Below are 25957 nucleotides of genomic sequence, written 5' to 3' on the forward strand. Positions count from 1 at the left end.
TAAAAATAGGTTTGTAGAATCCTATCAAGTGGGAAATAAGTTATCTCACTCCACGCTGCTATGTTTGTATATATTTTTTTTATTTGTGTAGCTGCATGGCCTCCAGATTTTCTGCCTTTTATTAACAGGAAGCGCAGAGCAAGCATGTGCCCTTTACTCTTTACACAAGATGGCAGAAGTGTTAGATGAATACAGATTATTAGTTGAAGATGGAGACGTTAATGTCATCTGTTAATGTGAGACACAGAAAAAATATAGTAGTAAATAATTATTACTGTAGTTTTGATTGTGAATTTTCCTCTTGTGTTTCTCTACCTTAACGTTTGGCCCTGTGTTCTCACATCAGACACAATGCATATTTGGGATTGAATAGACCGGACGGACTAGTTCGTGAACTTGATCTCTTTATTTCTTTCTTGAGAGTATAAATGTTGACCAGCTCAGACAAAGCGCTTCAGCTAAAAATATATTCATAACTGGGATAACAGTATCCATATTATGATTCAGGTAATATAGTCAAAGAAAAAAAAAACAAAGACAGTGAAAATAAATTATCTGAATAACAATATTAATTAAAATAACAATAATTATAATAAACAGTGTCAAATTAGAATTCCTAAACCTTTTTTTTTTTTCTTTTTTTGGTAGCTTGTTTCTTTCTTTTCGTGAAAACTCCTTTAAAATCGTCCATGAGCAAAAAATCCAGCATATTTTTTTTTGTTTTTATTTAAAGTAGCGAAGGAGATTTCTCTGTCCCTTCAGTCCCACACATTTACAATATTCACAGTAACTATAAACCTCTTTAGCACGTGTTGAGCCACACCGCAGTCTCTCAGGCTGTCAGTGGGGGGAAACCTATGAGGTGCAATGACATTTTTTGTATGTGTGTGTGTGTTTAGATGTGTGTGCCTGGCTGACAGGAATCAGAATCTTTCTCCATCAAAATAGGTACCTATAGATAAGGAGTAAGAGGTCCTTTCCCCTCACAATACATCTTCTCTCCCACCTACCACTGGCATAAACAATCAAGAGACAATCTAGACGCACATACTGCATGTCCGTAACACTGTACACACTGTCCATTGGTTAGACCCTCATCCCCGTTCATGTAACTGTCTCAGGCTCTTGACGTATCCCCTATGCCGACGCCTCTCCTGTCCCTCTCAGCCCATCGCCGTCACCATGTTGGAGTGGTGCGGGTGGCCGAACGACGGGTGTATCGGGGTGGGCGTAGGGAGCATGTGTCCGGCGTGGCTGAAGGGCGGCAAGTGTCCCATGGACATGTGGCCGGCCAGGGAGGCGGCGCTGAAGGGGGAGCTCTTGTCGTGCAGACTTTTGGAGAACTCCTCGTAGCTGTCGCTGACCCGCTTGTTCTTTTTGGACTTGTTGGACATTTTGCGGTTGCGTGTCTGTATTCCCTCCTTTTTCATGGTCAGAGGCCGGTTCACCTGTGCAGAGGAGGACAGCGGAGCAGGTGAATGATTGTGTTGCCGTATGGACGGAAATTACATATTATGTGTCTCCATTATTCTCAACTAATCTCCAACTATAGTCCGTTAATACTTTTCCTCTCACTCTGCTCCCAGCTCATTAATTCCTACTCATAATGTCAACCCTTAAAAACAGACTACATGTACAGTGTATAGTAATTTCCTAACATAGCTTGGTAAAGTAGTTTGTAGCAAACAGTGCATGTGTTTGGACTTATTTTAGGCATGGATGAATTATGGAGTGCTCTCTAGGGAACATTAACTGCAGCAGAAACTTCTACAGTGGCATAATAAACTACAGTGAACATGATCATTATCACGAAAGAACATGTCAAAGTGTAATTCTCTGATGTGTTTGGACAATACTGGCGCTCAAATGGCACAGAGAAGTAAATCATATAATGCTTTATACGTGTCGGTGAAATCTGTTCTTTGTTGATTTTGTTTTATAAATACGGTATGCCTCCCTGCTACCCGTGTAGTTTATTTTGATGCCTCTAGCCTTAATGCTATTCATATGGAGACCGGCCTTGTGGCGGTCCCACTCAACAACAGTCCCACCATTGTGACCCTCAAGGGGATTACGCCTACCATGGAAACAATAAAGCACAAAGAAAGAAAACACCAACGAGCGCAACAGTGTCTGAGAGTAAAACAACCCTCATGCCCCCTCTCTCTGTCTCCCTCTCCTCTCTGTTTTCTGCCTCTCTTGTCACTAGACAGTTAGCGTAGCTTCCCCGCTTTCTGCCTATGCTTTTTCCCAAACTGGGGGATCGTCAGCGAAAAGACTCACGTTGTGCAGTTTGTAGTACAGGCCGCAGGCGTTGCACACCGGGTCTCCATTTGCATTGCGCCGCCAGAGCGTGGTGGTGGTCGTCTGACAGTTAGCACAACAGGTGCCGGCTCGTCTGGCAGCAGACTGTGGAAGAATATAGATGAAGCATTGATTAGAGCGAGCAGACGAGACAGATTTAATATTACTCAAAGTAGTAAATGTAATTGACTGAACTTTCTCTTCTATTGATTTAAACTGTTATGTCACCAGTGAAGATTATTTTTTATGATGTATTATTTTTATGTAATTGATTTATCTTCAATTCACAAATTGTGCAAAATGGTCATCACATGTTACAGGAGTCCGCTGTGACATTTTCAAATGTCAGTCCCATGACATTCAGTTAGCATCGCGGCACCAATAAATCTCTGATGTTTTGCTAATGAAATGACAATTAATCACTAATTGCAGCTTTCCTTTATCAATTTTCTGTGCCACAACAAATGCAAATTGATAACAAGCACATTCAGTCCCTGTTAATCGCCTCCTCAGTTGAATGATTTCAAATAGAAACTCACAACCACGATGCCACAATGGAGACAGGATTCTGGTACAGCAGGTTTGTTATTACCAATATAGTTGCTCTCCTTAATTAGTTTAAAAAGACCAAAGGAGGAGCCACATAGTCTGAGTCTCATGTCATTTATAATGGATGTTTTACACCTTATTATTTCTTGCTTTAAACTGAGTTACAGGATATTAATACGACAATCCACACATTAATTCATCAGTGCACTTAAATTAAATCGTTTTCCTAACATTTATTTATATGTTGTTTTTATTTTTCATTGTTAAAGTGGAGTAAACAGTAGTATGCCATGCTGCCCTCTGGCATACTTCACACTTCCATATCTGCAGCTTTGCCATTCCCACTTTAAAATCCCCTGCACTGTTGTTCCTCTGTGTAGTGGACGGGGAGCTTGACCACTAGAAAGTGAGGTCTGGGCCTGTAGTTATGGAGGCCGCAGGAGGAAGCAGGCGCTGGCCCCCCTTTGCTTTATCTGGACCGGTCAGATATCCGGATAGGAAACACATGGAAGGCTGCTGCCAGTGAGCGCAAGACGCTGTGGAGCAGTGCGAGCTCCGGCTGAGCTGCACGGAAACCAGGCCTGATATATGGCCGTATACGCATTTATAGCCGAAGGCGCTGGAAATAAATTGTATAACTAGTTTGTAAGAAGCAGACAGTTTAGTTCCTGTGCGTATTTCAGTGTTTAATGGGACAGACTCGCATCGGATCAGGCGAATAAACGTGTAACAATAATCGCTAACACTGCGTCTGTGCGCAAATGAGCGTTTTATATCCTCGTTGGACCTTTTCCTTGTGCGTGAGAGGATGCTCACGTTTACTGGCGCAATTAAAATATTTATTTGGTCATTCTGATTTCACTGCTGTGAGATGTGATTTGTTGTTTTTTCCTCAAAGCCTCCCTGACGTATTGATCCTTCAAAAATAAAACTATTTAAAAGCTTTTCCACAAGGTTAAAGTGTGGCGTCCGAAAACTGTTAATTAGGCTGTAATTGATTTAATGAGCAATCTGTGTTGACTTTGCAAATGCTGTCTTCCTCTCACAGCTGCACAGGGTGCATGAATGCATTTAAGGTGTCTGTTTACTTTGCATCATAAGTGTGGTGCTGTCAAAGAAAAGATCATGCATGTGGCATTTTTTAAAGTGGCATCCTTGTCTGCTTTGTTTCAGGTAAAATTTGACTCCACTCCTCAGCCAAAACAGTCCACATCCTTGTGTTAAACACTCATTTAAACATTTTAAAGTGTAGGATGGGTGTGCCATGGAGTTTGAATGCTGACCTACTTCCCAGCAACAGTGCTGGTGTTTGAACCAGTTCATGATGGGAAATGTGTGTTTTGTCTGTTGCTTTGATGTTCCAGTTTAAAAACCATGTGTGTCTCCAAAATGTCAGCCTTTCATGAGCTAAGAAAAACAGCCCTGTTTTCAGCCCTGCGTTTTTCACACAATGCCTTTTTTTTATTATTCAACTTCTCAAACCACTGGAACAGTTAATCTTACAGTTTATTTGAAAAACTAAAAAAAATCACCGCAATTGGAGACAGTTTTCACAGACAGTTGCTCCCCACATGTCAAAATAAAAACAAATCCGGAGTTAAACGTCCTTAGCCTAAAGATTTAAAAGATATAGAGGTGACGGACAGCAGCACCGTGGCCCGTGGAAGACTCAGCCAGGCTTTGTGTTGTTTTGAGTGGATGAAACGCCGGGGCCTTGCTATCAGTGACAGTATCAGAAGTAGCTATAATAATGATAACAGAAACAACACAGATAGTCCAAATCTGCTAACCGCTCGAGCTGAAGGGGCAAGAGGTGAGTGAGAAACACAATTCCTGGAAACTGATTGGGAAAATATAACTTTCCTGGAATTGTGCCTCCTCCCCCTCACCCTTCACCTTACACTCCTTTTATTTACTACCCTTCATCGCGCGCACACACACACACACACACACACACACACAGCTGTTCACCGCCATGCAGGAGTAACAGTGGATGGGACTCACCAGCCTGCGCTTGGGTTTGATGAGTGGTCTGTTCTGGCCGTTCATCTTGTGGTACAGCCCGCAGGCATTGCACAGGTAGTGTCCGGTGCTGTCACGTCTCCACAGAGGTGTAGAGGTGGCTCCACAGTTTACACACTCGCGGCCCTCTGAAGGACAAAACGCATTGAAATTAGAACAAGAACATTCATGGGTTATTTTAATTTTGCGTGCACATGTGATTTTTGTGCATAGTCATCAGTATTTGTTGAGTCCCACAAACAACATCTCCAGTTAAAGATTGCATTTTAAAAATTTACACCCAGTAACACTTTATTAAAGTGGTAAAGGAGGCATGCAGTGTGAATAAATAAATTATTTATTTATTCAGTTATTTTATTATTTTTACGGTTTGTGGTAGCAAATTCAGCCTGAATTTGGAGAAAGCTATTTTAGGGAACTGAGTTGAGTTTCAGCCTCAGTTTTTAAAACATAAATTCAACACTAATACCTTTTATTGTTCTTTTAATGCAGCTCAGCAGAATTATTTGTTCCCCTCATGAAATACTGTAAGTGAGCGGATCCAAGCTGAAGGCCTTTGACCCTTCAGCCACCACCAGAAGATAATTTAGGTCAGCATTATAATAATAATCCTAGTCTTTAATTTCAATCCATGCAATATAAAGTATAATTACACTGAATTATAGAAAAAGATTTTACTGCCTGTTTAGATGTCCTGTTTGATAATGGAAAAAGTGAGTTTAGGTTACCCTGCACTGTATCTCCCCTAATAAGCGGCACAAACACAATCCGTCTTGAAGCTGGGAGTCTCCTGGTGTGTAATCAAATAACAATCAGGACAATGTATTCATGTCTTATGTAACAGAGAAGCGACTCCTAGCCTAAATACTGAGGTTTTGGCTCCGTGCGCCATGCGGATCTTCCTTTCACACCTCTGGGCTGGATCCAGTTCACCCGTTCAGCCGCAGCCAGATCATGCGTAATTACAAAGTCACGGATAACAAAGGCGGATTATCAAAGTGTCTCTGTGCTGCAGATCTGTCCACTGCGGGCTAATGTCATTTACTGGGTGGGTGGAAATATTGCTATTATTGCTGGCTGCGCTGTTATCGTTGTTCAAGATTAATGATGCACAAATCACAGCCTGCACATTGCAGCGAGCCGGCTCCGTTTAATGAAATTTACATGAATGACTCAAAAGAAATAAATGACATAACATGTGATCGTTCCGTTCTGAAAATATTAACCGGGATTTATAAGGCGGTTATGAATTCAATTATAGTGAAATAACAAGAGTGTTATTGTTGGGCTGTCAAAAAAAAAACGGTTTCTCGTTTAAGTTTTGTTTTATTGGTAAATGTTATTTTCAAAAGAATTCAATTTTATTTTTATTTTTTAAATTTTATTTGACAATTCCATTAGTTATTTAACCATTAAAGGTTATGTGATAATGTTTACATGACACCATAACCTCATTCAATTTTAAGGGATAGTTTGATTGTCCATAATTAAGGAAAGACTGAAATGATCATCTTATAGGAATATTAACGTAGTAGGCCAAGTATATGAATTTTAAAAAGGGCGTTTTAAAAAAAAAAAAAAAAAAAAAAAAACTTTATAAAACGATGCAAAGCTGCACTAGGATAAAAAGAAAATCTTTGCACCACAAATGCACAAATATCCCCTAGAGCAGAGTGGCACGGGACATTTTAAAAATATATATATTAGGTTACTTTGTTATTGCTCAAGAGTTACTACCTTTAGGTTTGGTTCACTTTAATTTAGATCAAAACAGCAGGCATGTGATAAGATCGTTATATAAATCACAGACTGAGTTTTTGTTTTATTATTATTATTTAGGACTCGTGTATTTACCAGTGGACTCACCGGTGCACGACCGTGTCTTGCCTTTGTTCTTGTGAGAGTAGCTGGATGGTGATCCCAGCAGGCTGCCTGGGTGGAACAGGCCGCCGCCGTACTCGTGGGCCGCTGGGAGAGAGTAGGGGGCATACGTCGGTATGGGATGATGGGTGGAGGAGGTCTGTGCGCTCATTGACGCCAGGCTGCTTCTCAGCGGACTGGATCCCTCCATCTTCATGCCCTCCGGTAACGACACCTGGTATTTGATAGATTCCTTCTCGTCCATTCTGGTGGCGGAGGACGACGGAGACGCGGCCCCTGGGTCCGGGGACACGTCTTTTGGTGGCGTGGGAGGGAAAGTGTATAGGTGAGAGCTGGAGTGGGACGGCGGCGTTAGCGAGGATGCGGAGACCGCGTTTGAGTTGCTGCTGCACGGGTAAACGGCAGAGAGGGCGCCGGGGGACGCGGAGCCGGGGTGGTGCAGGCTGGGCTTGCTGAAGGGGCTCACGGCCCAGGCGTTGTGGTGGTGAGCGGACAGGGCTGCTTTCCCACCGTCCAGCCATGAAATCCCCGGGCTGTGGATGAGATGAGGCCGGCACACCTGAGTGCCCGTCAGACGAGCTGTGAAACAACAGCAGACTTTTATTATGATTGCTGATTCAGAATCCGTGTTATTTTCTTTTGCATGCGTGTCTGGATGCAGAAGTCACTGAGACTTGTTGATTCTCTGGTCTGATTTATTTGAATATAATGACATAATATTACAGAAGTAACGACCAGTGGAATGAATGAAGTATTTCCAGAGCCTGATGCGTAAAAACGCACTGGTACGTTATCCATTCTAATCTCAGAATAGGTTTTTATATTGGAGTCTCAAGACAAACGCACAAAAAAATAGGACAATATAAAACTGTGACAGCCACATAAACAGACCCAGAGGTCAGCAATGCCTTTATAGGCTACATAAAAGGAAAATGATTCACACTTTAATCAACAATTTGACGTTTCGATCTGCAGAGAAATATCAAATACACGTGTGACGTTTAACTGCTCTGAAAACAACTTACGGTTTAATTCTTTACAACTCATATCTCTGAGGCTGATCATTTATTTTGTTTAAAGGTGCACCCTTGTGTTTGCTCCCTCTTACCGTGCGCTTGGCTGTAGGACACTCTGGCCCTGGCAGAGTTGTGGTAGTACGGGTTTCCCTGTGAGTCCAGGTGATTAAAGAAAACATCCACCTCATCCGGAGGCAGGAGCTGCGCCGTGGGCTCCATGTAGTTGTGCCCCAGGCCGGGATGGTGAGAGTCTGGGTGTTGTCCGTTCAGCACGGCGTGGTGGTGCATCCAGCGGGGCTGATCAGCAGCCACATCCATCTTCGCGGCTCTGCGTAGCGCGTTTTTTTTTTTTATAAAGTCAAAGAATATCCAGGGAGAGGACGCAGGTTAGTCGAAATGATCTGTCCTTCGGAGAGATTCGCTGTGCCCATACACAGCACGGGGCTGGTGTTTTGCTTTTTGTTCCTCCGAGTTAAATCCCTCTCATGGACATCGAGTCGAGTCTGACACTGGAAACCTGCAACAAGCAAACATCAGATGTTAATATTTTAAAAGCAGAGCCGTTGTGCAGCCTGAGTTGTAAGCACAGGTCCTCTAAACGCGCGTTTCTCATGTAATGCAACCAAACGAAATAAATAAGAATCCCCAGCCAACACATTTATCACATCACTCTTGCTACTACTCATCCAGAGCCCGGTGAGGCTTTTTATATATTTATACATAATAACTCTCAGTGCATTACTCAACATGACAACAACAAGGCGTACCTCTGCCAAGGTTTTATCCACTGCGTCCGATCAGCTCACCAGTCTTTGGAAAACCCCTCTCTGTCCCTCCTCGGAGCTGCGGATTCCTCTCCAGTTTTCGGTTGGTGTTTGTCACAGTAAACTCTGTCTACTGGGACTTAAAGCAACACGTATAACTGTGTCTGACAGCGCGGGGCCAGCCTTGTTAAGCTCATAGGCGGAGTCTCCAATAAAGCTTTGACTCAGCCAATTGAACGATCCCTCTCCAAAACCTCAGAGGCTCTACCCCCCGACCAGAAAAAAATAAAAAAAATTACTGAGATATTTCTATCATTTTCATACTCTGTCTGGCTGCTTGTGGCCGGGCCTTTGGAACATTTTACTTAGAAATGTAATATTTAGTCACCAGTTAACAAAATGTGTATTTTTATTTTCCAGGGGCTACATCCAATTTGTGCTGAGCCTATATTGTCCATTATACTTTTAATTACAACCCTAGACAAGTGCTTAACAATAATAGATAATTTCTTTTAAATCTAAGGGTTAATAAAAAATAAACAAAAGTAGGGTTTCGCATACATAGCAGTGGCAGATGTGGATCTCTGCTTGTGTTTATCCCACAGACTACAAGATTTATTGACACAGAACTCTCTGCTTATGAAGCTCGAGTTAAAGAAACTTTGATCTGTCATATAAATGAGCCTTAATGGTAGAAATAATGGAGCAGGGTCCCCAGGAATGTTAATTTATAGAACATATACCGGTGGCGTATTGTGATTGATCAGATTATTAATCAGGCAACGATGAGCTGATACGTTTGTGGCCCTGCACGTGGTTTTAGTATTTAGTAGTGCTTTATTTTATTATCAGATTATTTGTCTGTTGTTGGTCTAATAGCTGAAAGTTCAGTCCCTTTCTGTCTCTCTCCCTCTCTCTCTCTCTCTCTCTCTCTCATCGCGCATGATTGACAGACAATAATTGGAGAGGGAGCGCGTGCAGCCCCGACCGGCCGGCACTGCCGCCTGCTTGACGCCGTCTCCTGACGTCAGTGCATCTTAGTGAAGAAAAAACAGATTCAGCAGGACATGAACTTTTTTTTTTTTTTCCCAACGGACAGAGAGTGAGTGAGAGAGAGAGAGAGAGAAAGAGAGAGAGAGAGAGAGAGAGAGAGAGAGAGAGAGACCGGGGTTGCCCTGGGTCGGCTGCGGTCCCAGCGGATGAACTCGAGGAAGGACACTGCAACTGATATTTACACTGTGGCAGCATTAATAATACATCAAGTACATCCTCCTGACCCTGCTGTGATTTCGAAGAACGCGCCAACAAGCAGTGGATGACAAACTTTGGGCGAAATCCAGATTTGATTAGATTAGATTAGATTAGATTAGATTAGACACTTAGACAGGAAGTTATTTTGTTTTGCAGATGCACACCCACCCGCATTGATCTAATCAACAAGCTAAACAAATACCTTTTAAATATTAGAAAATTAGAATGTAGTTTGGTGTTGAAATCCATAGGCCCAGGGAAGTTTTGACTGGTTTGCTGTGAAATGCAAAGACGCACGAAACATTACATCATCCTTTAATTCTTATGTGCTCTGCAGGTTGCAGCGGCGGCTACAGGAGGAAATAAACTGACTCAGAATTGCCCTTACCCCAAAAACTATCTGCACTCACTTGCCAAAACATTAGGTGCATAGTGAAAACTAATGCACTACGTAGCAGCCCTGCTCCAAATCATCCTTCACGACTGTTGTTATGCTCAGTTAATGTACAAACAGTGTAAAGAAAAGATGTTAATTCAACTGTATGATCATTTTGGAGATCATATTGCACACAATGCAATTCAATAGTGCTACAAACCACAACCTCTGAAAATAAAAACACAGCATGGATATTATAAACTTCATGAAGCTAAGATTTAAGATTTAATATCTATCTATCTATCTATCTATCTATCTATCTATCTATCTATCTATCTATCTATCTAATAATAATCTATCTAATAATAATCTATCTAATAATAATAATAATAACTGATCTACCTAATTCCCATGAGGAGAGCAATAACTTTAGATGATAAATCTATGTTTTTATATGTTTTTTTATAATTTCAGATTGCAGTACAAATAACATTTATAAAGACAAAAAGAACCAACAACCACACAATCTTTATAAGCAGCATTAAGAAAAATCTGCCACACTGACTGGAGCGAGCAGAACCGCACCAGAGGGGACGAGGCGAGCAGCATTAGAGCTCATCAGCATGATAATGTGGAAATACACATGCTTTTGAGTGTGAGCCCTTTTGATCTGGCCTGGCGATAAAAACCTTATCGGCGGCGAACATCCACTTCCATTTTAGGATCTGACATTAATTCAATCCAGCCTTTTATTTACGGCTCCTTTCCCCCCCCCCTCACACGAGACCAGGAGAAAGAGGAGAGAGGTCTCTCCCCGAATCAGCCCCGAGAATTTCATTATGGGACCAAACACTGACAAGGAAAGGGGGGTTTACGTAATGCTAAAAATACATTAAAAGGAAACGTGGTATAACCCACACAAATAAAAAATAAATAGATAAAATTTTTAAAAAAAAAGATAAAAATACAAAAGCTATCGTAAGCTTATTATTATTATTATTATTATTATTATTATTATTATTATTATTATTATTATTATTACACTATTTTCTGTTTAAAATAGACATTTTGCATCTAAATAATTATTTTATCTTGTTCCATTAATGTGTGCGTATCTGAGATTGAAGGGGAGAGAAATCCAATGCCGTTAGGATCCTTGGATCCCAGTGATTATAGCCCATCCCGGGGTAATTTTTCATCGGTGCTGGCTAATCTTTGTTCTTTGTGAAGATAATAAATAGCTTAATCGTTATCAGCGAGCTGCTGGAGGTGTCGGGGAGAATGGGGCTGATCGGGCCGGGAAATAGGCTCCAAAGTGCCGCGGAATAAATGACATTTCTTATCTCCCTCTCCCAGATTATCGCCGCCTTTTCAAACTCGCACAACAAATACATCTAATGCAGGGAATGCATCACTTACTGGACCAGATCTGTTTGAATGATTGATAGATAAGCAGATAGATAGAGGAAGAGGAGGAGGAGGAGGAGGAAGAAGGGGGCTAATGCACGTGTGGGGGGGGGGGGGGCATGGTTTTGGCTGCTATTTACAAGTCCAATGTTCTGCATGTGCAAAGTCTTTATTCGGTGTGTTTGACGGCATGGACGCAGCTTCTCGCTTTTCCCATTATTTTTCAGGTTATCTGGAGGAGCCATCTGAGGTTCCGGTTCTTTGTCGCGGCGTCTTATTTCTTTCATCTTGGATTTAAGAGTTAGACACACGCAGCCTCTTCCAAAAAAATAAAATAAATATATATATTTGAATAATCTTTTAAAGTGTGTGGAAATCTTTGCAAATGGCAAGTACGACGGTGTGGAGCCACGGGTTGCCTATAACAGGCCTGAGATTTACTTGATATCTGGAACTCAAAGCCAAAGAGCCTTATTTATTTATTTATTTATTTGTTAAGTCTTAGTTTAAACCCTACTGCACAATTGTCCTGAATATTGTCCCAAATGGGGCACCTTTAAATGACAAAAACAAAGAAAATTGTGCACAAAATTTGCAAGTTCATTAAAATATCAAGCATATGGGAGCTTAATTTAAATAAAATGAAAAAGGGGAACAAAAGTTTTACCCCTGTTTTGCAATTTCTGCTTTATCTGAAATTAAGACACAATCACACAACTTTAGATAAACACACCGCTGAGGAAATGCTGCTTTTATGCTGTTTTGAAATGCTGCACGCTTCATACAAAGATTTAAATAAGAACCTGTGCCCTGTTAGGCACAAAGAATGAAGAGGAACCTATTTATTAAAGCATTGTGCACGAGTGTGTGTGCACGGGCAGTGACCGGTTATGACAGGGGTAGAAAAAAAAAATGTATTTTTCTTTTTTTTTTTTTCAACATATACAAACTGGATGCTTAATAACTTGGCAGCTGCAGCAGCCCTGGGTGCTGCTGATGGTCTCCAGGGTAACGCAGATAACAGCGCAGTCATTTTCCATATCTTACAGTCTATTATATTCAAGGATTAGTTCTCCTTCCCGAAAAGGTCAAACATAAAGTCAAGCCAGCCAGGAGTGCTCCTCCTCCTCCTCCTCTTCCTCCTTCTCCCTCCATTCCCCCTACAATGACGGAGCATTTCCCATTTTTTCATATTATCTAGTTAAACCAGTGTGATGACCTTTGCCAGCGTGCTTTGATAGATGCAAACCTCCCACAGCAGACAACAAACCTCCCTGTATGTGCCTCTAATATCCTCAGAAGGACTTGTTCTGTGGTGAACAGTGTTCCTACAATTATATTGTTTTCTTCATCCAAAATCAGAGTTCTTTCCCCTGACTTGTTCACCGTGAGCCCAAAACTACTTTCTCTCGACTCAGGAGACGAAAACAAAGATCAGATGATATAATAGCTCAGTGGTATTTGGGGGATGTGCAACGCTTGGCCATGCTGTATAAATATGAGAGTTGCCGGCGATCTGATTGCAGGCTCTGTTCACAAAACATCATAGCAGCTCGAAAACTGACTGAGTTAGTAGGAACTCCCAAAAATGAGTAGGCTGTCAGACCTCATGTGGGACTTTTGAGTACAATGCAAATCAGTTAAGCGCTAAAAGTTGCTTTCTCAGGCCGAATAAAAGAGGGGATTGCTCGGAGAAAAGATGCATGAGAAGGCAACTTCAAATGCTGTCGAAAGCTGCAGGTAATCTGTCTCGTCACGTTAGTGTTTTTTGAAGAATAAAACAGAAGTGAAGCCTGTTTTAAAAGTGAAAATTTAAATGACAAAATTTGAAAACTTACTTCGATTCAGGTTAAAATATGCAGTTCAGTGTGCTGCTTGTTAGACTTATCAAAGCCAACCATGTGTAACCTGGAAAAGATTTCTTTCAGCTTTCTAAATCTTCCCAGTTTGATTTTGTTTTGATAGATTTCTTCAGTCAGTGTGATATTTTATTTATTTATTTAATATTTAAATTATATATTTTCTATCAATTGGTTTGTTTCATTTCATTTTTAGTTGGTTACTTCTTCAATTCCATCAAATTTAAATGAAGTCTAATGAATAATCACATTTTTTAATTTACTTTCTTAACGTTACTTTGTTCATTTGATAGATTTCAATAAATCTTTTAATTTTATTGTATTTGATTTAGCCATATCAATGATGTCATTCATCTCCTCTCTCACTAAGCAGTTTCGTGACAAAGCCAATACCAGATTTGCTATGAATGTTTTCAGAAACCAGTTCAGAGGAGGGGGTGACAAGTTGTGCAGGTTGGAATAATCAGGTGGACAGTGACACCTAGAGGAGACGAGTTTGTCTGTTCGTCCTCGTACTCTCGTGTGGAAGATGCTGGCACCTCCTGATTTTATTTATCTTGGGGGTCTTTCATCCCTTCCCTGACGTGTTTATTCCTCACAGATCAAACAACAAATCTCTGCACATGCACTGATGACAGCAAATAAGCACATTCAAACAGCGAATAAGAGAATAGGCTCTGAAAGAAACTCTTCCCTCCAGAGTCGAGAGATTTGATAATAAGCTACAATACAACACCCTAGCTGTTTTCAGTCTCTCCAGAATCTAAATGTTCCCACTCGATCTCATACTTGGTTGTGTGTGTAGTCTTCATTAGGATCTTTTCTAAGCCTTTACAGGTCAGAGGTTCACTACTTCACTTCCTGCCCAGAGAGCAGCAGGAAGTGAGAGTTTACAACACCTTGTCACTAACCACCTGTCAATCAATCTCTGTTTCACCGGCGCTGTCCGGGGAGTTGTAGAATTCAAAACAACTTTTTATTTTTCTCTCCCTCCTCAACCTGTGAGCGTTCATCAGTTTCATATCGTCCTGACTTTATTTTGTCTTTGTGAGACTCCAGGCATAACGTGAGTGTCTGTGTGCGCCGGACACCAAACGTGTTCAAATGTTCAAATATGTCTAATAGTGTCTGCTCAATAAGATCTGAACGCAGCCAGAGGAAAAAATGTCCAAAAAAGCCGCACACAGTCACTTGAATTGTGATGCTTTCTGTGACAGTGGAAAGATAAACAGCTAGAGTTTGTTGTCTCTCACTTTAAAATACACACCACGATGGTTCAAGTTCAAATTGACCTCCTTTTGCTTTTGTTTGCACAGAGAAAGCTGGTAATTCACTGGTGGCAGAGTTGATGAGGACAGGATAAAGGTCACACCCCACTTTAAGTCATTCAGTAAGGATCAAATGTCCTTATATTTGACATCAATTTTCAAAACCAAACTGTGTAGTTTTGTATATTCGATGCCTTCTACAAAGTTATTTATGTGTGGAACGGACATCAGTCAGCACTCTCTTTGCTCTGCATGTCTTTTTGTTAGCGTCACATGAATACTGTTTTGTGGTGACGCAGTTTAAGTGCGAAGAGTCTGATCTTCTTTCACGACAATAATTAAACTTTGATTCAAAAAACAACAAATCTGTATTAGCTAAATCGACACCACTTGTTCACGTCTGATTTCCGTACTGATTCCTCCAGCACCGATGAATGTTATTGTCACATTTGTCTGTATGCCACGTGTTTAATCGAGTACGTGGCCTGCTGCCGCTCACGTTGACTCGTCTGCGTTTCTTCCTCGAGCTTAAAATAACTCCACACAGCTGACGCGATGACAGCACTGCTGACACGTCTCACTCACCTTCTCGCCAGTGCTCATGTGAAACATGCTGCTCGTCTGTGTTACTACTCACACATCTCTGTACCGTATTGGACTGGACATATTTTAAATTCTGTTTCATTAAACCTTCATTTAAACCCAGAGATATGTCGAGGTAGGGGTCTCATTTGCAAAGCAAAGATATACAGGAATAAGAAGATAAAACTTAATGAAGTATCAGAAAGGAAAAATAGCATAATAATGTCTGTGAAGGTCATGGCATATCTATGACCATTAAGGACAAACAAAGCCTTTAGATTAAAACAGAAGTGAATAAAAACAAGAGCAACTGCAGGTAGTTTAAAATTAAATTAAGAATCTGAACTTCAGAGAGGAAACTAATGAGACAAGCCATAGACAGTGCTGCATGTCGTTCCATGACCGCAAGTAAGTAAAACTGAATTTAGTGAAAACAGCTGACACAATTAAACTGACACATCAACTATAATGGACTATAACACACAAACTCTTTAGATTCACCTCCTGGGTTTGTGGACTACCTCATGGGTAGACCTCAGTATGTCATGTTGGGGAACTGCACATCCGGGACTATCGTCAGAAGCACTGGAGCACCACAGTGGACTGTGGTCTCCCCTGTCCTATTCACACTGTACACCTCGGACTTCAAGTACAACACAGAGTCATGTCATCTGCAGAAGTTCTCAGATGACGGTGCAGTTGTGAATCTGGTGAACAACTTCGTCTCATGGTGCTTAGCGAACCATCTTCAGCTCAATACAGCTAAAACCAAAGAGATGGTTAGTGGATTTCTGGAGGTCCAGGCCTATATCTGCAGCCTGTAACCACCAACGGGGAGGTGTAGAGGTGTTTCAGACCTAGAAGTACCTGGGTCTACTGCTGGATCACAAACTGGACTGGTCGACTAACATAGACTAAGTATATAAAAAAGGTCAGAGCCGTCTGTATTTCCTCAGGAGACTAGGATCGTTTAATATCTGACAAAAGATGCTGGACATGTTCTACCAGATTGTCACTGCCAGTGTCCTCTTCTACGCTGTGGTGTGCTAGGGAGGCAGCACTAAGAAGAAGGACACCTCACGGCTGAACAAACTGATATAGAAGGCCGGCTCTGTGGTAGGGGCAGAGCTGGAGTCCCTGACATCGGTGGTATCATGAATAATGTCCACCATACTCTACACGACACCATAGTCAGAAAGAGAAGCTTGTTTAGTGACAGGCTGCTGTCTCCATCCTGCTCCATGGACAGGTTGAGGAGGTCGTTTGTCCCTCAGGCCATAAGACTATACGACGCCTCCTTGTGAGGAAACAACTGACTTTGGTCATTGCTGCCAATACTATATATATATATATATATATATATATATATATTTTTTTTTTTTTACATAGCATTATATATTCATATTATTATATAACTTAGATATCTTTATATCAGTTTCTATGTGATGAAGCTACTGGATACCAATTAATCTAGTAGGGTAGCTAGCATAAATTAACTACAATTCTACGGCCATGCCAAGGACTATGTGAGCCTGTACTGTGGCACAGTTGTGCAAAGAGGAAAACGCTTTGAGTAATTGCGGTATATCATTAAAAATTGTGGTATTATTAATTATATACGGCTCCAAGTGACCTGGCGACATGATCATGGGCGGCCAAGACTCACTGATGCAAGGATAGGGATCGAAGACTCAGAGTTCTAGTCGAGTCCGTGCCTCGACAGATCAGGGTATAATGTTGTGGCTGATCGGTGTATGTAACTCCATCCCACAGCTGTTAATATGGTGGACTGACTCACTGATAGGGAAACTACATTTCTTACCCATCTCCATGCTTCCGTCTGTCAGTTTTAATCCATGTTTCATAAAGGAAACCAAAGTGACCAAGACCTCCAGAAGCAACCCAAAGGGAAATCACATTCCCATCCGTTATACGGCGAAGAACTCACACCAGTATGTGTGTTTTATTCCCTGCCTATTGAGAGTATAAGAGTATGTGTGCGTGCACATCTCTCTGCTCATTCTGCACCTGATCCTCAGTGATTTTATGACTATAAATCCTCAGACTCCTTCCTCCTGTGAAGAAATGTCTGCTGCTTTGCTTAAGCTGATTCTGCCGCGCTAACCCATCCTTTCTGTAACACACACAGAAACACAAACGCAGAATAAACCAGGGGTCTGATCCACCGCACACACACAGAGGAATTCACTGAAGGACACTGAAATCATGAGGCTGCAGTTACAAGACGTGTTTGTGCGTCTGTTTTGTCTGTCTGCCGCAACTCTCTGCAGGTGCAAGAGAGAAAGTGGCAGAGAGAAGAGAAACACAGCTGACCACTGGGCTGCTTTACCACATCCTTCATACGCTACTTCACTTCTCCCACAACACACACACACACACACTGACACACATTTCATAACAATCACACAGTGTGCGTGAGTTGTTGCTGGATTATTAATTGTGAGACATTTTCCCGGTATTTTCACGTGGATTATGATGAGCTGCTTCTGACCTTCACGGGGTTTCCTTCATGTGTGTTTGCGTCAGTAGGTATTATCAGATTAGATAATCCCTGGATTTTAGAAATAGGAGTCTGCCTGATCAGCATTCTCCATCTCTTCACCCTTTCTCTTGCTATTTTCTCCTCGTATCCGAGTGACAGGTTTTGCTGGGTTGTAATGGAGCTGCAGCACGAGATGTTCTGAGAGGAACTGCTGCAGGTAAACTGCTTTGAAGCATTATCTCCTGACACTGAGACCACGCCGGGTTCAACTTCTGCTGCAGTAGGGAGAGTTTCTTTTTTTGTTTTTGTAGTTAAATGAATATCGGTATAGTGTGATTCATGGCCTCATGCATCACCAGATGTGAAAGTGAAAGTGCCCTATATATATATATATATACAGCATACAGCGATCAGTGCCTCCAAAACAGTTGTGACTCATCTGAGAATGGACATGGGCCTTCTGAGGGTGTCCTGTGGTGTCTGGCAACAGAATGTTGTTAGTGGGGGGGCCTTTGGGTCGTTTGGGTTGAGGGGAGGGGCCTCTGTGGATCATCCCACAGATAGTTGATCAGTTTGGGATCTAGAGATCTTGTGTTGTTTTTGTGTGTGTCTGTGTCAGGCCGCATCCTGCTGGGGATGGCTTCTGCCATCAAGGAGTGTCATTGCTATTGTGTGGGGGTGCCTGGTCTGGTCTAGTTGGGTGCTACATGTCTAAGTAACATCCACACGAATGAATGCCAGGTGCAAAAGTTTCCCAGCAGAACACTGAACTGTCACAAGATTATGAATGTTGTTTACAACACCTGTCAGTGGTTTTAATGTTGTGGCTGATCGGGGTCAGTGTGGGTTTGTCAATATGGGCGACACCTTTCACATGCAAGTAGTCAAGTAATCTGTCAGGGAAATAAACAACACTGAATATGGATGCTTTGAAAAATATTTGAAGTAATGCATTGAGTGAGTTCAGAAATAATAAGAAAGCTTTCTTATTATTTCTGAACTCACTCTGAGACAAAAGTTGGACAAAAAGGCTTTAATCAAAATTAGATGATAACACAAAGTATAAATGGCATAAATCTAAATTTACATTATTTCTAGTCAGTAAAATTATCTTTGAAAATAAAGTTAAATTAATATAACTTATTTTTAAAAAAATACGTTGCACAAGTAAGTCTTGAAACCCTCTTCAGACATTCACCATGCCACACATGCTGATCTTTAATCAGATAAATGTTTTTGTTCATTAAAATGCTTTTCAGTGTGACAAACACAGCAGTGCCTCCTCCCCTCTTGCCTGCAAAACTTCTCCAACCCAACTTTCATGTGCAGATATAGCCCAGAGATGGAGTGAGGCCTACCACATGGCGCCCTCTGTGTCCTCCCTCCCTCCCCTCCCCTCCTCACCCCCAGCTCCTCACCACATCAGGATACACTTGTTCTGGTGAATTCCGGTTTCAAACGGAACGCTGCCTTGCTCTGGTTTTCTGCAGGACCAGTATTAAAAGCAGGCACATGCTGTCTCTCAGTGGTCCTGTGGTCAGGGAAGGGGAGCCTCTAACGGCCTGTTACGCTCACACACCTTTCAAACCTCACCCGCTCCTGCTTCCTCCCCACCCTCTCGCCTCCTCACCCTTTGACAGCCGCCATGCACACCCTTATCACCATGAGAGCAGATTAAAGAATGAAAAGTCCCTTCCACTGCAGGCGACAGTTCATCGCCTCCTCCTGCGTCTTTCGCGCTGTCACATCACCATTTTCCCACTTCTGCAGACTGATGCTGAGCCTGTTTATTTTCTATATATACCACATTGAAACTGCGCTGTAGTGTTTTTTGTCAAGTCTTAAAACTTCGCAAACTTGCTGTTACGGTGTGCAATGTTTGTCCTTTGACCTCCAACCTCAATTGTGGCGCCCCCGGTGTTGAGAAGAGGCGCTGCAACCTGAATTTCTGGAAATTTGATGTTCGGTATTTCGACATACTGTAAGTCAAAGCCCCCGCTCCTTCTCCTCTGTTTTTAGTTGGTCTCTGATATGAATCGAAGGCAAGCAGGCTTATCTATCAGAGAAATCAAAACCACTGAAAGGAGTCCTATTTTACAAAAACATATAGCTTTAAAGCACTTCTTACTCAGCGGCCTTCACGTAAACAGACTGTAAGTTTAACACAGTTATTGTCTTTGACTGTTTATTTTCCTATAGGGCACAATATATCTATTGTTCTTTCATTTCTATACGCTGTGTTTCTGCTTCTTTTGTTTTTGACTGCAGGGCCGTTTCTCATGTGAAAGTTATGTTCTTGATTTCCTCTGAGCAACATTGCCACCTGCTGTTACATGTCTACAATTTCATTTACTCCAAGTAGTCGACGTAACAACCAAATTGCCCATCTTTGTGCAGCAGACCTGATTAGTTTGGACAAAATAAATTTCCTTTATGAGCAACCTGCCTACACATTTTTTCAACTGCTTTTAAATTACACAAATTTAATTTGATGGAAGGATATCACCAGGATGAATGGATGATAAAACCAAGAAACAGCATTTGTCGTTGCTGTCGCCATTTGAGGATTTGAATGTATTCATATTAGGAGTTTGTGTGACTGACATGGCTATTAAAAATCACTCTGCATCAAGTAATGCTCTCGGATAAGAATTTTTGTTAATATTTGCTCTGAAGAGGGCAGAGGTTCCTGCCTGCAAGCTGCGTAAAGGTCAACACACGTATCAAGATGAGTTCTCACTCTGACGTTTTACTGTGGCACCCGCAGAAATGAATGACACAGGTCACAGGGGAACTTCCCTCAAAAGGAGCGCAGTGTTTCTCAAAGGGATGTGCTGGCTAACCGCTGCCCAGTCTGGGCTTCCGGCCCTGGGCAAGCAGAGCCTGCCGGTACCCCTCACACCCTGCAGCACCACCACTATCACCCTACCCCAGACACTGTGCCAGGATACTGTGGTGACACAACCGTGGGCCTCTGTTCCTCCCTTGTCAAAAAGACTGATGGATGCAGAAAGGAGGAGAGGAGAGCAAAAAGAGGACAGGATTGATATTTAAAATGATTGCAAAAAAAAAAAGTGTGTTAAATCAAAAAGGAGAAGAGGACTGGAAAAGTGAGGGATAACATTTGAGCGAGGAAGTAAATGGAAGAAAAAGAGGACAGCAAGGATGAGTAGAAAGTGAAGGGAAGGAGTGAATATTGATTTCTTTTTTTGGCAATTGCATGAAGTGAAAATCAGTTTTAGGTGCTGAAGTGCATGTGAGATGTTCATTGTTGTCTTAGTGTGTTTTAAGAGTATCTCTTAACAGACAGAAACTTCATTTAGACAAACATGTAATTTGCTTAAGAGTCTAAATTGCTGCAGTGCAGATTTTTTTACTAGTCATCTTCAACTGAAACAAAACTCTTCTCTGTCGCTCCAATAAGACCAGCAGCCACCAGGGGGCAGAACACAGGGCTTCTGCTTGTATTGTTTCCTCCAGTGATACAACACCATGCACACTCAAACACACACGGGCAAAATCAAATGAGAAAGTTGATATGTATAATGGCCTTTATGGGTGACTGGTCTTGATTGGCTATGGTTAACTGTCTGCCTGTGTGTGTGTGTGTGTGTGAGTGAGTGTGTGTGTATGCAAGCATATGCGTAAAACAGAGAAAAAGGGAAAAGGAGCTTGTGGTTGCATAACAATAATTAAGCCGCCATGATGTGTACAAAGGGAGCCATTTGTTTTTATTAAGCCAAGCACATCACGCAACCCCTGATCTGCTCAGAGAACCACTGAGTGTGTGTGTGTGTGTGTGTGTGTGTGTGTGTGATACAAGCATGTGTACATTAGTGGTGTACGCGAAACTCCACGGCCAGCAGTGCAGTGTGTCTGTGTGTTTAGATCGGCTTCACGTGTTAATATTAGACACCGTTCTTGTCGGAGAGACTGACAGCTCATCGCGAACGCTGCTAAAATAGGTGCAGCATTTTGCATGCACGGTGAGACACACACTCGCCAATCACACTGCTCACACGCCAACTCTAAACTCCCAGAAAAGGCTTTGTGAGGCATGAGCCAGGGAGGGAGCCGCCCGCCTGACGCCAGCTCTAGAGAGCAGGTGAGGCCGAGTGTGTGTGTGTTTATGTGTGTGTTTGTGGGCGGAGGACAGTTTTGGAGTATGGTTTGACGACTGAATAAAGCTCTGAATCAGCATCGGTGTGTCAGACTTGGACGTGGGAAAGTGTTAGTTAGGTGAGGTGAGAAAAATGGCTTCTTCAAAACCGGGCCACTCTCTGTTGAGTGTGAAACTGAGAGCTTTGGGTTTGGCTCTACATTAGTACAGCTGGAGGCAGAACACATGGGCCTGTGGTTAGACAGAAACTGTTTTTTTTTTAAGTTTAAAGTTTAGGAATCTTAGAACTGCTAGAGCAGCAGGTAGTGCAGGGTGATGACCTCTCGGTTGTTATGACGTCATCTGACCTAATAATCACGTGAGCTGTTGCAGACAGCTTGTATTTTAACGGGTTGTGGAGCTTAGGGAAGGATACATGCACGCTTGTAGGATCACTTTCATGTGCAGGTTTCATCTCTATCGTATCTGTGTGCATCCACTGCAATAAAACCACCTTTAATACGTAAACCGTGATTGTGTGCGGACACATGCTGGACCAGACGTCGTAGCAAGTAATTGAATGTTATTTTTAATGTGCAGTAAAGATTCTGGTGATTTATTACAACAACTTCTACAAGTAGTATTTTCACCATCTGTTTCTTCGTTTCACGTTTTGTATTGACATGTTTTTTTGCAAACCTTCTTCTACTGATTAGCTGCCGTGCGCATGTAGCTGCTACGTGACAAGAAAACTGCTCAAAATAGGTCGATGTACAGGCAGCGACTAAAACATCTATCGAATCAAATAAAATGCAAACAGGTTTTTCTGTCTGGTGTGATTATTATCTGCGAGGCAAATCTTTCCACCGCCTTTTCGCCATCTCTAGTGCGTTCCCATAAAGTTCTTGGGTCTCGTCTTCATCTCCACCCTCTTGAAGGAGTAGCGCTCTCCGGTTCGTCCGTCTGTCAGGATGTACCACGTTCCCCAGTAGATGCCGTTGGTCACACCGCTGTAACGGCCACGATAATACTTTCCATTCAGGTTTGCTGCCAGGCAAGCGTCAAACCACCAGCCTGCACCATAGTACTGACCACAGTTTCCAGATGCGTAACGGTCGTGGTCTCGGTCAGCAGTGCTGAAAGGTCTGCCATCATGGTTGTACCGCTTGCTGTAGCTCAGAGCGTTGCCTGCATCGCCAGAGTACTCCCGGGCTGTGAGACGGTACCTGGAAGACGCACAGGCAGAGGCACATTTGTGAGGGTTGTGTCCAAATCTTTTTGTTTGTGTCATCTTTTTTTTTATACTCATTTCATCAACCACAAGTCACTAGAACAGCTTCTGCACTTCTTGGCATAGTTTACACACGCAAATTCTACAACAAGGTCCTGAATGCTTCAAGGCCCTTGAATTTAATTTATGAATCAAATCTATTGCTGCAACTGAGTCCACTTTAAACTGTTGACAAAACCACAGATAAAAACACAGATAAAAACACAGTTCAGATACTCTAATTGTGAGCTCATGTACATTGTCGATACTTGATTGGGTACACAGGTTTCCACTGATGAAAATGGGTGAAATTTAGAAATCCTTTTCTCATTCTGTCTATTCCAGAGGTTACTGTCATCATCTAGTTCACAATGTGTGTGTGTCTGCGGTACGCTTCACCTCTGTGCCTCCGAGGCCACTTTAAAGTTGTTGTAGGTTGCCTGGCGCTTCTGTTGGTGCCAGTCCTCGAGCTCAATGCGGAGTTGGTGTTGGCCAGTGGAGGTGAGGGCGTGCAGCGCTGCGTTACCCAGCCAGTGTTCTCCCTGCAGGCTGCCAAAGCCTTCCCGGTATTCCTGCCATGTTCTGTTGAAGTCCAACGAGCCGTCCTGACGATTCTGGACCACTGTCCACCCACCGCCCGCAGTCTCCATGTCACATTTAGCCTGTGCCAAAACAAAGAGTCGACTGATCCACAGATATAGCACCCAGATCACCACAGGGGTCGAGTAGGGGTTGTGCCTGTGTGTTTTATGAGTGTGATGAATACGAAATACCTCCAGTGCCGGCCCATGTAAATCAGGCTGGATGGTGTAGATCCCGTTCTCTTTGATCCCAAGTCGGTAAATCTCTGCGCAATCCTGAGGATGTAGCCTCTCCAAGGGGGCAACTGAGGGCAGCACACATTTTTATTTAGCTCATTATGCAAGAACTGTTCACATGATTGCCCCTGATGCCCTCACCTGTGGGTGGATGGTGTGTGATGCTCTTGAGGAAAAGCAACAGGTCTTTCTCCCCTTCTCTTCCTACTGCTGCACTCTCTGTCAACCCAGGCAAAGATTGGGTTATGAATGAGACACATGACATTGAAAGTAGAACCTTTGTCTTTATGATGTTGTATGATGTCCCGTTTAAGGTTCTTCAAATTGTGAGCTATACAGTATGTATGTCTCTGTGTGCATGTGCACAGAGTTTTTGCCATGCTTCTTAGTGCAGTTAAATTCCTATGCACTCACCTATGACCGACACTTCGCAGGCCTCATTGAGGTTCTGTTTACTATGTGTGGGGGAGTGACTGCCCTGGCATTTCTGTGTGTGCGCGTATGTTTGTCTGTGTGTTACAGGGTGGGGGATATAAATGTCTACTACGCACCCAGTCGTTTGGCCATCGCCCCAAGGGCCTGACTGTGACAGTGGAGGTCACACTCTGTCAGCACAGCTGCCATTAAAGCCAGAATGGCCCCTAGAGAGTTGCTCTCCTGGCCCCCGTGACTCAAGGGCCCCCCTGTTTCCTGGAGAGAGCGCATGCAGCGCTGCAGCTGAACCAGGCGCTCTTTGACACCTCCAGTCTGAAAGACAGCGGCCACAGGTACTTCTTGAAATGACACATGAAGTCAGCAATGATTCAGGTCTGCTAAATCCTCTTTATGCTCTAAAATAGATAAATACGGTTAAAATGTGTGAAGTAATGAAAAGGAAGCTGTGCATGTCCCCAAAGGTGGGCCCTTAGTTTGGAAGATAACATGTCAAACGTTAATCCACACACAAAACCTACAGCTCAGCTTTGCGTCACGCTCAGCCCGTCTCTGACACTTACATCAGCCATTGTAATCGTGCCCCTCACACACCTGTTGCTGCATGAGCTCAGCACGCCCGTATGATGAGGACATTTTTAAAGCAGACCTAATTTTATCCCTTCTTTGATTGCTGACAGTTATTGCTCCGTGGCTGTTAGGTGGTGCCAAGTTTAGTGTCCCACGAGAAAGGACCTGCTGGCATGTACGCTGCTCACTTTCACTGGCACAAGTGAATGACGATGTCAGACGTTCAGGTCTGCTTCAGCTTGTCTGACGGTGGTTTGGAACCATCTCACAGTTAAATGACATCTGGCTTCTCTTAGAAACACATTTTAAGATTTTATATTTTGGAAAAGCTAAATTGTAGGATAAACCGTAGGCGATGGCCCTTACCTTATACTGAACCTTGGGGAGGTCGGGTCTGTGCTCCACCCTCCGAGGAACGTCTGAGATCGCTGGGAGTGAAACCCCCATCCTGCAGACAGTTGTCCCAGCTTGACCCTCACAGGCCCCGGTAGCCACTCCTGCTCCTGTCCCCGGTGAGATGGGTGCAGCCACTAGGCTATCCCTGCAGGGAGGATGTGTGCAGGCTGGAGATGCATCTGAGGATAGCAGTGCTCCCAAACAGAGTGACAGCAGAGGAAGCATGCTGAAAGAGCTGAGAGGAATCATGAGAAAAATGCGGCGATGCAGGCCTTTTCTAAACCTTTGTTGTAAACTCTGGACTAGTGATCCAAACTTGTTTCCCCTCTCTGCTTTTTGTTGATGTTTCCCAGCAAACTTCACTTTTCTCTTTTAACCCAGTAACGGCTTCTTCAGGTGCAAACGATTTACTGACTACTCCTTTTTGTTCAGCTCCTTGTATTTTTGTCCATCTTGTCTTATCTCTGCTTCTTCTTCTTCTCCTTCTTCTTTCTTTTTTCGTCACTTCATCTCATCGCTGTCATCTCCTTTCTCCCGGTCGCTCTGTGTTAGTGAGGTTGCTTTGGCTCAGATTCCTAGATAAATGCGGC

General features: G+C 42.8%; 2 protein-coding genes across 2 annotated transcripts; both read right to left on the reverse strand.

Moving 5' to 3' along the window:
- Window positions 1–441: 441 nt before the first annotated feature.
- Window positions 442–8668, reverse strand: gata2b (GATA binding protein 2b). The gene is made up of 6 exons (XM_084543272.1): window positions 8540–8668; window positions 7865–8289; window positions 6742–7335; window positions 4858–5003; window positions 2284–2409; window positions 442–1448 (listed from the first exon to the last, which is right to left on the reverse strand). Exons 2-6 carry the CDS (start codon window positions 8088–8090, stop codon window positions 1164–1166), a joined length of 1377 nt encoding a protein of 458 aa, XP_084399398.1. The 5' UTR covers window positions 8091–8289; window positions 8540–8668; the 3' UTR covers window positions 442–1163.
- A 13958-nt stretch (window positions 8669–22626) lies between these two features.
- Window positions 22627–25418, reverse strand: LOC311486888 (fibroleukin; the record flags this gene model as incomplete). Its single annotated transcript, XM_084542905.1, has 6 exons — window positions 22627–23107; window positions 23551–23813; window positions 23925–24037; window positions 24111–24188; window positions 24521–24716; window positions 25338–25418. The coding sequence occupies 6 exons, from the start codon at window positions 25416–25418 to the stop codon at window positions 22765–22767; spliced, it is 1074 nt and encodes a 357-aa protein (XP_084399031.1). The 3' UTR covers window positions 22627–22764.
- Between the last annotated feature and the right edge of the window lie 539 nt (window positions 25419–25957).

This window comes from Chelon labrosus (genome assembly GCF_963514085.1).
Source record: "Chelon labrosus genome assembly, chromosome: 4".
Lineage (NCBI taxonomy): Eukaryota > Metazoa > Chordata > Actinopteri > Mugiliformes > Mugilidae > Chelon > Chelon labrosus.